Genomic DNA, 12,049 nt, shown 5'->3' on the forward strand with positions numbered 1-12,049 from the left:
TTAAATGTGTCCCTGTTTCAGTGGTAGTCTAGGAGTAGTGTCCACTCCTTGGGGTTAACTTAGAATCCAAGGTAGTCTTGGGACTAGCTTAGAATGCAAGACAGGCCTGCACTTGGTGCCTAGAAGAAATTTACAGCTACTAGAAATTAATAAGAATTACCAAAATTTTAACCCTCAATTCTTCTCAGCTTCAAAAAAACCTCACAAATAAATGCAGCCAAATTTCCTCAACACCTGCCATAAATAAACATATGTATGTACATATATAATATGCCGGCTCTTATAAGTTAAATTTAGCAAGCATATTTATTTGGGAGCCTTTCTTAGTTCAGGGACTAGCTTAATAAGGTAGTAAATATTCTTTTACATTTAGATGAGTAAGCAGAGACTAGATGAACATCCATCAGAGACAAGAGAGAGAGATTCCTGTGGTGGTTATATACAGTAACAGGTTATCAGTTTTAGATTTCTTAAGGCTGTTAATTTTCTGATTAAGTTACAGAAATGGAATTTTGTCTGAAGCCTTTATAATCAACAGTTGCTAGTAAACTAGAATGAACTTCAGGTATATAGGGAATGATTATTAGAAGCACAGTAAGGAAATGGACTTCTGAACAATAAAGCCACTTCATAAAAGACTTGTAGATAAAAATGAAGGCTGAAAATATTGACTGTTGACAGAATGTGAATCATATTCACTTAATCTTACATAACCTTCAAAGTGTCTTTTGTAAGGTTATTGGTAAGAAGTTGCTTTTTGAGGCAGCTATTTTTCAAAGATTTAATGGAGTTGTGTGTGTGTGTGATATAACTTTTAATCTCATGACATGCTATGAGTTAAGGGTAACTTTATTCAAATTGGTATCTATATCTTTCAGCATATGAAAGGTCTTGGCAAAAGAGCTTGAGAACCTCTTTCCCTTCTCCCTTTATCCTAAAGGAGAGTTAATAAGTCAGTGACTCAGGAATCTGTATTTTTAAAACAGTGAATATGAGAGTATTTATTCTTGTTGTAGAAAGTTGGACTAGATAACCTCTAAGGTCTCTTTCAAATTTTAAGATCTTTTGAAAGTTTTATTTAGCACCTGCAGCATGTATACAAGGGAATTAAAAAAATATGTCAAGAATAGTTGTTTCAGTTTTGGTATATATACTAGCAAGCATGTATTATTAGAAAGAGTTTCTGATATCAGAAAAGACAGAAAATGGTAAATACTGTGATAAACTGAGCTTTAAAGGAGAGGTCGCATCTGATTTGGAGGTGGGAGCTCAGAGGTGGCTTCATACATGAAGGAACTGATTTATGAGGATGACCTTAAGAAGAAAAGAAAGCATTTAGAGGTGGCTGCTGCTAAGTCACTTCATTTGTGTCCAACTCTGTGCGACCCCATAGACAGCAGCCCACCAGGCTCCCCCATGCCTGGGATTCTCCAGGCAAGAACACTGGAGTGGGTTGCCATTTCCTTCTCCATTTAGAGGTGGAGGGAGCAGCACACAGTAATAGCATTTTATAGCTGAGAGGAAACTTACTAGTCATCAAGTTCAGCAGCTCATTTATGTAGTCACAGCTATGATATGAAAACAAAAAAAAACCCAGCAAAGAATAAGGAAACACCCTAATATGGCAGGAAAATACAGGATTATGAGTAGGAGAACTAGAAAGAATAAAGGTGCAACTTTCATGGAATATGAGTACTACATGCTAGGAAATCAGAATGGAAAAGTTCTCACAAAATACCTGTTGCTTTCAGTTCTGATATTGTTGGATTGCCTTTAGAAAAACTCAAGTTGCTTTCTGCTACTGTGAAGGTGGCCCTCAAATAACCAGGGCCAGGGGACTTCCCTGGCAGTTCAGTGGTTAAGACTCTGTGCTTCCGCTGTAAGGGGCATAGTTGATTGGGGCACTAAGATCCTGCATGCTGTGGGGCAAGAAAAAGCAAACAAAAACCACAGCCAAGCAAGAGTATTTCATTAAATCCAGTGTCATTAATGGAATTTCTGTAGAACTTTGCTTAAATAGACGACTGTAACTCTAAAACTGGAAAGTCATTAATTGGTAAAACAACAGAATATCCAACTTAGCTTCCTGGGGTTCTTAAAGATTCTGTAGAGTTTGGGCCATCACAGTATTTAATGTTTTCTGTTCTTTTCTTTAGTGGTTACACAGGCTGTCCTTACCCACCTGGTGGTCAGTATCCTGCCACAACAAGTTCCCAGTACCCTTCCCAGCCTCCTGTGACCACTGTTGGTAAGTACCCTTCAAAATTGTGTTTCTGCTCAGAAGGAAATTCAGTCTCCTGTTGTGAAAAGTACATTTCACTTTTCTTTTTTATTGAGTAAGTTTGACATGTAACGTTGTGTAACTTTAAGGAGTGCAGTCTGTTATTTTGATAGATTTATATATAATAATGTGATTACATAATTATTGTACACTACTATACTCTATATCCATTATACTGTGCATTAGATTACTATGGTTTACTGCTGCTGCTTTTGCTGTTAGTCACTAAGTCATGTCTGACTCTTTTGTGACCCCTTGAACTGAAGCCCACCAGGCTCTGTCCACGGGCTTTCCCAGACAGGAATACTGGAGTGGGTTGCCATTTCCCTAGGGCATATTCCCAATCCAGGGATTGAATCCACATCTCCTGCATTGTGAGGAGGATTCTTTACCACTGAGCCACCAGGGAAACCCCTATGGTTTATTACTTGTTACAGATTTTTACCCTTAAATACCATCAATTTTATCACCCTCTTCCCATTTCACTTTTATATGTGAATTGTTAGAGTATTGTTTCTTTTTAGAGCTAAAGCTCTTAATGGTCAGTGCCCTATACTCTAAATCTTAAAGTGATTTATCATCATATAAATGAGCCTTTTACCAGAGCATAGAAATAAATTTGACTGATTCTTAATCACTTTTTCCTGTGTTTTTATTGGTGAACCTTGTATATGTTGAACTATCAAAAGATTCTTAGGTTTTCCAGCCTGGTTATATGTAAAGATAAATGTGCATTTTTAGGAGAAGAAAGCACCATTGGGAAATATGAGTGGGTCAGGTAAGACCTATTATTTCTGACCAGTAGTTCTTGCTTTTTTATGTTGCTTATTAGTAGAGTTACCTGAAATGTAATTTTCTTCAGCTGAGAAAATGAAAGTGATACAGGAACTTCTGCAGACTCCCACCACCCTTCCTGACTATCTACTACCACCTGTACCACCGTATTTGCCTTTTCCCTACTCTTAAAGAGAATGGGTCTTTCCCATTCTATTGTTTTCCTCTCTTTCTTTGCATTGTTCATTTAAGAAGGTCTTTTCATCTCTCCTTGCTATTCTTGAGAACTCTGCATTCAGTTATAAATATTTTCCCTTTCTCCCTTGCCTTTCACTTCTCTTCTTTCCTCAGCTATTTGTAAAGCCTCCTCAGACAATCACTTTGCCTTCTTGCTTTTCTTTTTCTTTGGGATGATTTTGGTCACTGTCTGCTGTACAACAATGTTATGAATCTCTTGTCCATTGTTTTTCAGGCACTCTTTCTGCCAACTCTCTTTGGCATCAGTGGTTGGGGCATAGACTTGGATTACTGTCCAACATTAAACCATTAATGTTAAATGGTTGCCTTGGAAACAAACCAAGATCATTTTGTTGTTTTTGAGATTGCACCTGAGTACTGTATTTTGAACTCTTTCGTTGATCATGAGGGCTACTCCATTTCTTCTAAGGGATTCTTTCCTACGGTAGTAGATATAATGGTCATCTGAATTAAATTTGCCGGTTCTCATCCATTTTAGTCCACTGATTCCTAAGATGTTGATGTTAACTCTTGCCATCTCCTGCTTGACCACCTCCCATTTACCTTGATTCGTGGACCTAACATTCCAGGTTCCTGTGCAGTATTGTTCTTTACAGTTTTGGACTTTACTTTCACCACCAGACACATCCACAACTGAGCGTTGTTTCCGCTTTGGCCCATCTGCTTCATTCTTTCATGGAGCTAATAATTGCCCTCTTCTCTACCCAAGAAGCATATTGGACACCTTCCAACCTGGGGGGCTCATCTTCTGGTGTCATATCTGTTTTGTCTTTTCATACTGTTCATGGGGTTCTCGTGTTGAGAATGCTTAAGTGGATTGCACATCTTCCTCCAGTGAACCACAATTTGTCAGAACTCTTTACTATGACCCATCTATCTTAGGTGGCCCTGCACAGGACGGCTCATAGCTTCAATGAGTTATACAGGCCCCTTTGCCATGACAAGGCTGTGATCCTTGAAGGTATCACCTCCATGATTCCTACTTAACACTCTGATTTTGGCATCATCCTTGATTTTTCATCAGGAACCTGTTGTTTTCAGAATATATCTAGAATCTGATCATATCCAGTGCTGATCCAAATCACCGTTCTCTCATCTGATTTACTTCAAAAGCCTTCTGTCCTTAGCCCCATATCTGTTTTTAGCATAACAGCTAGAATGAGCCTATTAAAAGATAAATAAATTATATCACTTCTCTACTCAAAACCTTCCAAGGTTTTGCTGTTTCACTCAGAATTCATTCCACATTTCTGAGGCTTAGAAGCCCCTTTAGGATCCTGCTTTCCTCCCCATTACTTCTGACCTCATCTCCAACTCATCTCCTCCTCCTCTTGCGTTTTAGAATTTGTCCACTGCCTGTTTCCTTTGCAAGGAGTAGTCAGGCCTACCCTGACCAATCTATTTCTCACTACCACCCCGCACACGTATACAAACATGTGGAACATCTAGAAAGTTCATACAGGTTTTTCTGTAAAATGGGAAAAGCCGAACGACCTTTTTGGCCAACCCAATAGATCTTGTGAAGTTTACTTTTCTATTACATTTTCTGATAGATTGTAACCATCCTGATATCTGTTGTAAATATCCCTCCCTCCAGCAAAAATGTTTTCTTCAGTTGTTTTCGTCATTGATACATTCTAATTATTGAGATTCTAGTGGCATTGGTTTTGGTTTTTGTAATACAGGTCTTTTTTTTTTTTTACAGTGTGATTTTATTTATCTGTGTTTGACTGTGCTGGGTCTTCATTACTGTGTGCAGGCTTTGTCTAGTCGTGGTGAGCAGGGGCTGCCCTTCGTTGTGGCCACTGGCTTCTCACTGCGGTGGCTTCTTGTGGAATACAGGCTTGAGTGCACAGGCTTCGCTACTCGTGGCACGTGGGCGCAGAGGTTGCGCTCGCAGGCTGTAGAGCACAGGTGCAGTAGTTGTGACTCACTGGCTTAGTTGCTCTGCAGCATGTGGCATCTTCCTGGACCAGGGATCAAACCTGTATCCTTTGCATTGTCAGGCAGATTCTTATCCATTTAGCATCAGGGAAGTCCTACAATGTAATTTAAATGCTTGGGTTAGAAACCTGATGATGGGCAATCCTTAATCCAATAAGCAAAACGTACTAATTCCTGTTAAGTTCTCCATTTGGGCTCAGGCATGATCAATAAATTAATAGTGCTGTTTGTTAACCCCATATCATTTCTCATTGGGATGATGGTATCTGATTTGTAGAGAACCTAAGTTTCCAAAGATCTTTTATGTTAACCTATTTCAATGCAATAGGTATGAAGCATTTTATAGCTTAGAATAAATGACATCCATATAACAAGAAATAGGAATATGGGGAAAATGGTATATTTTGAATTAAATCTACTGTTTGTTTTTAGAACAAGTTATCAAAGCAATATTTTATTGTATTTTAAGAGTACTTTCTTAGAAAGTCTAGAAACAAATTATCATTCTTTGATTATCTAGAATATCCGTTAATGTATGTTGCTTTTTACCCTTTGTTGCTTGTCTACTTGATTTTTTTCATCATATTTTTGTAGTACATTGTGAAAAACACTCTTGAACTTCAAAATTGTCATAAAGGAAAGCAGAAACATAAAAGTATCATTTGAATATAGAGCTCACAAGTAGTCAGCATTTTCTCAATCTGCCTGTGGTCCTCAGGATTTGTACTATTAAGGCATGAGAAAGAATTGATGTGTTTATTTATCTTTTGTGGAACTTGATAGTTTAAAGATTTGATCTTATGATATAAAACAAAGACTTGTTTCAAGGCATCATTAATTAACTCGTACCTTATTATTAGTGTGGATGCTTGTGCAATATTGAACAATATAGAAGTAAAAGAACCACTTAAAATGAATTGATAGAGATTACTTTTTTTAATGCAACCAACACTTTTATTTGCCTTTTTTTTTTTGCGACATTTATTCCCAGACTGTAAGTTTTTGTTTCTTCCGTTTCTTCTGGGATATCTTTTTCTTCCGTGCAACCTCCTCTTCTGGTTTTGAAACAGTCTATTCTTTTTCAGTTAGGATCGTCTCAGTGTGGCAGGGAGAGCTCAGGTACTGCTTGATCCCCCTGTGAGCTCTGTAAGTCCTGACCCGCATTTTGGGGGCTTTGTTCACCTGGATGTCCTCAGTGAGCAGAGAATCTACATCTAAGCCCTTCAGTTCAGCTTTACTCTCTGCATTTTTGAGCATGTGCAATGAAAATTCAGCACTCTTTCTGGGCTGTCAATCCTGCATCCAGCCCCAGTGTTTGGCCTGTGCACACCTACCAACTCCAGTGTACTATTGACGACAGAATGGCACACGTTGCTTCTGTAGAGTGACATCCTTCAGATACTTGGGGGCTTTTTGGATACGCGTACCCTTAATGGCCTGGGCAGTTTCACAAGTGTTCTTAAAGGGAACATGAAGATTTGAACTCCTTGGTTTGCTGGATTTTGTGGGGTTTGCTGGATTTTGTGGGGTTTTCTGGGTCAAGTGAATAGCACATCATTTTTAGAGGTCACCTTAGTTAGGCTGCTTACTGGAAGAGGGAGATTACATTCTGTATAGCAGTCTCTTCTGAAATAATACAGAAGACTGAGGATTGATGCAGATCTTTGGACTTAAAACAGCTCTTTCTGACTCCATTCCATGTAGATTTTGAACACCATTTAAAAGAAAATAAGAGAATTTGTTTTGTCATCTCATTTTATACCTTTTTGGTTACCTCTCAGACAGCTTCTGGCCTAACCTGACCTTTAAAACTACATTCATGAGATTGATGGTCACTGAGGGCATTGACTTGGAGAAGGAAATGGCACCCCACTCCAGTACTCTTGCCTGGAATCTCCCATGGACGGAGGAGCCTGGTAGCCTGCAGTCCATGGGGTCGCTAAGGGTCGGACACGACTAAGCGGCTCCGCTTTAACTTTTCACTTTCGTCACTGGAGAAGGAAATGGCAACCCACTCCAGTGTTCTTGCCTGGAGAATCCCAGGGACGGGGGAGCCTGGTGGGCTGCCGTCTCTGGGGTCGCACAGAGTCAGACATGACTGAAGCGACTTAGCAGCAGCAGCAGAGGGCATTGACTAAACAGTGACAGCAGCTGTTGAATAATGAAAAGCCTTTTGATGGTGCTTTTCTATCAGGTCTGGGCAACTGTAGTGATATTTTAATACATTTATATAATTTAATGAGGGAGAAATTATGATCTGTAACTTAAATTCTTCCTTGAAGTTCTTGTAAAATCAGGTTTACTTTTGGATGTCATCTTTGCACTTGACTATCAAAAACATTTTATACTGGAAGATCAGTGGGAAAAGATGAGGAATTTGGATGGTTTTCCTGAGATTTTCGGCCCATTATTTGTTAACAAAGCATCAGAAGGAAGGTGAACTTTCCTTGATATCTAAAAAATCTTAAAATTTTTAATTTCTGTTTTTTCAGATTCAAGTATATATTTCTTTAAGACTCAAACATTTTTATTAGGACTGGGCATATAACTTTTACCAAGTTGGGATTGCCAAAACTATAAGAGAACTTGATCTTAAAGGCTTAAAACTACTTGACCATCACCAAATTATAAAGAATAAGTTTAGGAGACAACATTAGTATTTGTTTGTTCTAATAGCAGATGCCAGAAAAAAGCAGAAGCAGGTATGAATATGTGGTCATTTGTATGTTTTCAGGGCTGAAAAACAGGCACCTTGAAAAGCTTTGGTCCCCAGCAGGGCATTCCCATGGAGAAGGCCAAACTGTTGGATAGCAAAGAGTGGCGTGATATGGACCAGTCACTCCCACCTTGATTCACATGTAGCACTCTGTCAGACTCCGGCATGCTGGGGGTGCACCCAGGTGGCCGTCTAGGAGTGATGAAGTTGTTGGATATGACAGTCCAAATTAAGAAAGATTTAAGATTTATCAAGCAAATGTTCAAGAATGTTACTGAAGTGCGGTCCCATATGGTACCCAGAAAAGTATGGTGCCACTCAGTGAAACCTCTGCACGTTTTGAATATACAGTGAAGAAAGTCCATCGACACACTGGCTCCCTTATGAAGTTCATTAGAGGATGTACTGTCAGTTCATCAAACACACACATACATACACATACCACCTTTTCTTTATCTGTTCATCTGTTTTTTCAGTTGAAGTGAAATGAAAGTTGCTCAGTTGCTTAGTCGTGTCCAGCTCTTTGCAACCCTGTGGACTCTACAGTCCATGGAATTCTCCAGACCAGAATACTGGAGTGGGTAGCCTTTCCCTTCTGCAGGGGATCTTCCCAACCCAGGGATTGAACCCAGGTCTCCTGCACTGCAGGCGGATTCTTTACCAGCTGAGCCACAAGGGAAGCCCTTGGTTTTTTTCAGTTATTTATTAATGTGGTCATTTAGTGTGTAATTACTGAGTGCTTGCTACATGCCAGGACTAAGAACCCCACTGGGAACAACACAAAGTAACTTACTGCCTTCATGGAGTTTGCATTCCAGTGAGGGAGGACAGGAAACAAACTTACAGAAAATACTCAGTGTGCCAGGTGGAGATACCCAGGTGAATGCCATCTAGAAACATTCAAATTGAAGAGGGGCACAGGAAGACCTGGAGGGGGAGGACTGCCTCCTCTTCTCACCTCCTTTACATCCACCTTGCTTACACCACTGGCTTCCTGCAGCCCCCTGAGCAGCAAACACCCTGGTTTGCTGTTTCAACACCATCTGTGCTCTGCTTGCTTGTATGGTGATCTGGAGATCTATTCACTGCTGTTACCTCTGCTTGAAGAGTTCTCTCCAAGCCTGGAAAAAGGCTTCTACACCTTATACTTTGATGTGGGAGTATGTTTCTGGTTCAAGGAACAGCAGCGAGGCCAGTGGTGTTAGTTAAGGGTGTGTGGGGAGATGGGGTTGGAGAGGAAACAGCTGGCTCAACTAAGTCCCTGTGGGTCAGGTTGAGGCCTATGGCTTTTCCTCTGTGTGAGCTGGTGAGCCATGGGCAGGCTTGGAGCAGAGGAGTGATCTGATCTGATTGATGTTCTAACAGATACCTCTGTGCCAGACCCTGGGAGGGAACGGTGGCCTCCTTGAAGAGGCCATTAAAAGACTCCAGGTCTGAGATGGTGGCCTGGACCTGTGTGAGGACAGAGGAGGTGGTCACATGTGCTGAAGAGGGGTACCCATTCATCTGTTGATGGATGCTGAGGTTGCTTCCGTATCTTGACTATTGTAAACGATGCTACAATACATAGGGTGCATATATGGTTTTGAATCATTGTTTTTGTTTTCTTCAGAAAAATACCCAGAAGTGGAATTGCTGTGTCACATGGTAGTTTTATTTTTAATTTTTTTTGAGGAACCTCCATAGTGTTTTCTGTAGCGGATGCACCAGTTTGCGATGTATGAGGGTTCCCTTTTCTCCGCATCCTCACCAGCACGTGTTCTCCTTTTGGTAACAGCCATTCTGACTCTGGCTTTGCTTGCAGCACCCTGAGGGCCAGTGGTGGTGAACTTTTCACGGCATCTGTATGTCTTCTGCAGAGAAATGGCTGTTGAGGTCCTCTGCCCGTTTTTTATCAGGTTGTCTTTTTTAATCCTGAGTTGTATGAGTTCTTTGTATATTTTGGATCTTAACCCCTTATCAGATATATCATTTGCAGGTATCTTCTTCCATTCAGTAGGGTGCCTTTTCGTTTTGTTGATAGTTTTTGCTAATCAGAAGCTTTTTTAATTTGATGTAGTCCCATTTGGTTTTTTCGTTTGGGTTTTTTTTTGGGGGGAGGTGCTTTTTTTTTCTTTAGTTTCCCTTACCTGAGGAAGCGTATCCAAAAAAATGTGAAGACCAGTGTCAAACAGAGTATACTGCCTATGTTTTCTTTTAAAGTTTCTTTCTTACAGTTGTATTTAGATATAATTGACATATAGTACTGTATAAGTTTAAAATGTACAGTGTAATGATTTGACTTACATACATCATGAAATGATTACCACAGTAAGTTTAATGAACATCTGCCATCTTCTATAGATACAAAAGGAAAAAAATACTAAAAAAAATAAGAACTCTTTAGGATTTACTCTTTAACAGCTTTCCTATATAGCACCGTTGATTACATTAGTCATGTTGTATGTTTCATCCCTAGTATTGCCTGTGTTTTCTCCTAGGTGTCTTGTTTTAGGTCTTACAAACATTTAAGTTTAATTCATTTTGAGTTTATTTTTGTATATAGTGTGAGAAAGTAGTTCAGTTTGATTCTTTTACATGAAGCTGTCCAGTCTTTCCAAAACCACTTACTGAAGAGGCTGTCTTTTTCCCGTTCTGTATTTTTGCCTCCTTTGTGAGAGATCAATTGACCGTGTGAGTGTGGGTTTATTTCTGGGCTGTCTGTTGTGTCCCATTAATCTTTGTGTCTGTTTTTATCCCAGCACCATAGTGTTTAGATTACTGAAAAGCTTTGTACTATAGTTTGAAATCATGGAGCACGATACCTCTGGTTTTGTTCTTTAGTATTATAGACTTTTTAATTGTGCTCCTTCACAAAATAATCTTAAGGAATGACTGATTCTGACCCATTTTTTTAAGGATGGAATCTCTCCCTCAAATTAATTGGCCTTTGTGCTTAAACCTTGCCAGTAGTATCTTTCATTATTATGATAGTAGCACCATTTTTTTAAAATAGTACTTTGGTATCGTATTTTAATAAGGTCTGTACTTAACCTTCATTTTTGAATACTTGAACTGTTCTGTAAATTAATTTAAATCTTTTTTTCTGCTGTGTTTATTTTCAAGAAGTGTTAACCTGCTCATGTTTTCCTTTTTTCTCATTGGTTGTGGTTATAGAAACTTTAGAGTATTGCTCTAATAGTATTTAAAAGATTAAAAAAGAAAAATTAAGGTCCCCTGATTTCTTTGGAAGAAAGTTCCATGACCTGCCCAGAGCCTGGCCAGTAGTATTAGAAGCTTACTTGTTCATAGACTATAAATAAAAAGCCCTTTGTAAGCAGCTTAATGAATTTGTTTGATTTGTGTTTAATAGCATAAATCAGAGTGACTTTTGCTCATATGGTTGTTTGAAATGTTTCTGTTTCAGAGCGACCTGTTTTTTTGTTTTTATCATAAAAGGAACTAACATGGGCTTGATCTGGTGATCCCCAGGGTCCTCTTGACCTAGTTTCTGAGTAGATGGTCAGTAAGTTTCTGTTTCAGATTGCTTAGGCTCTGTAATTTGCTCTGTAGCACAAATGCCATTATTACTGAAGATGATTATGTGAGTCTTGAGCAGGTAACATCAGAAATAAAAATGCTGGGGGGCAAATGCCTCACTTTTGCTGGTTAGATGTGAGGTCAGAAAAGTTACTAGTTATTTTGTGTTTTTCCTTGGGGTTACCATGGATTCTTTCTCTAATGAGCTTTTTTTTGAGTTGTAGAAAGTAGTGATCATCAGTAAGTATTGTTAGGAGATAAATAAAACTGATTATCTTTAAATGTTTAAAAAATGGTTCTAAATCAGGAAGGCCCAAATTATTAATTGAATTATCAGATTCACTGAGTAGAGTATTGGTTTCCTAATAGTAGAAAAATTATCTCACTTCTTAAGCATTAAGGTTAGTGATTGAATCCTATCTGACAATTAAATGAAGTTTTGTTTAGGATTGTTTCTCAAAATCTGTGTTACCTCTTCAATTGCTGCTAATCTGGAGTTGTAGAAAGGCACGTCTGAAATCTGATTCTGCATGAGTAAAGGTCAATGTGTAGGGACT

General features: G+C 39.0%; 1 protein-coding gene and 1 pseudogene across 1 annotated transcript in view; one reads left to right on the plus strand and one right to left on the minus strand.

Annotated features, from left to right (window-relative positions):
- Nucleotides 1-12,049, plus strand: part of TSG101 (tumor susceptibility 101) — a 36,957-nt gene that overhangs the window by 16,954 nt on the left and 7,954 nt on the right. The window contains exon 7 of the mRNA XM_010858474.1: nt 2,157-2,248. Within this exon, the coding sequence (XP_010856776.1) occupies nt 2,157-2,248 (92 nt within the window). The remainder of the gene's footprint in view (nt 1-2,156; nt 2,249-12,049) is intronic.
- On the minus strand, nt 5,313-6,811 carry LOC105002016 (annotated as a pseudogene).

This window comes from Bison bison, unplaced genomic scaffold (genome assembly GCF_000754665.1).
Source record: "Bison bison bison isolate TAMUID 2011002044 unplaced genomic scaffold, Bison_UMD1.0 scf7180017864388, whole genome shotgun sequence".
NCBI classification, from domain to species: Eukaryota; Metazoa; Chordata; class Mammalia; order Artiodactyla; family Bovidae; genus Bison; species Bison bison.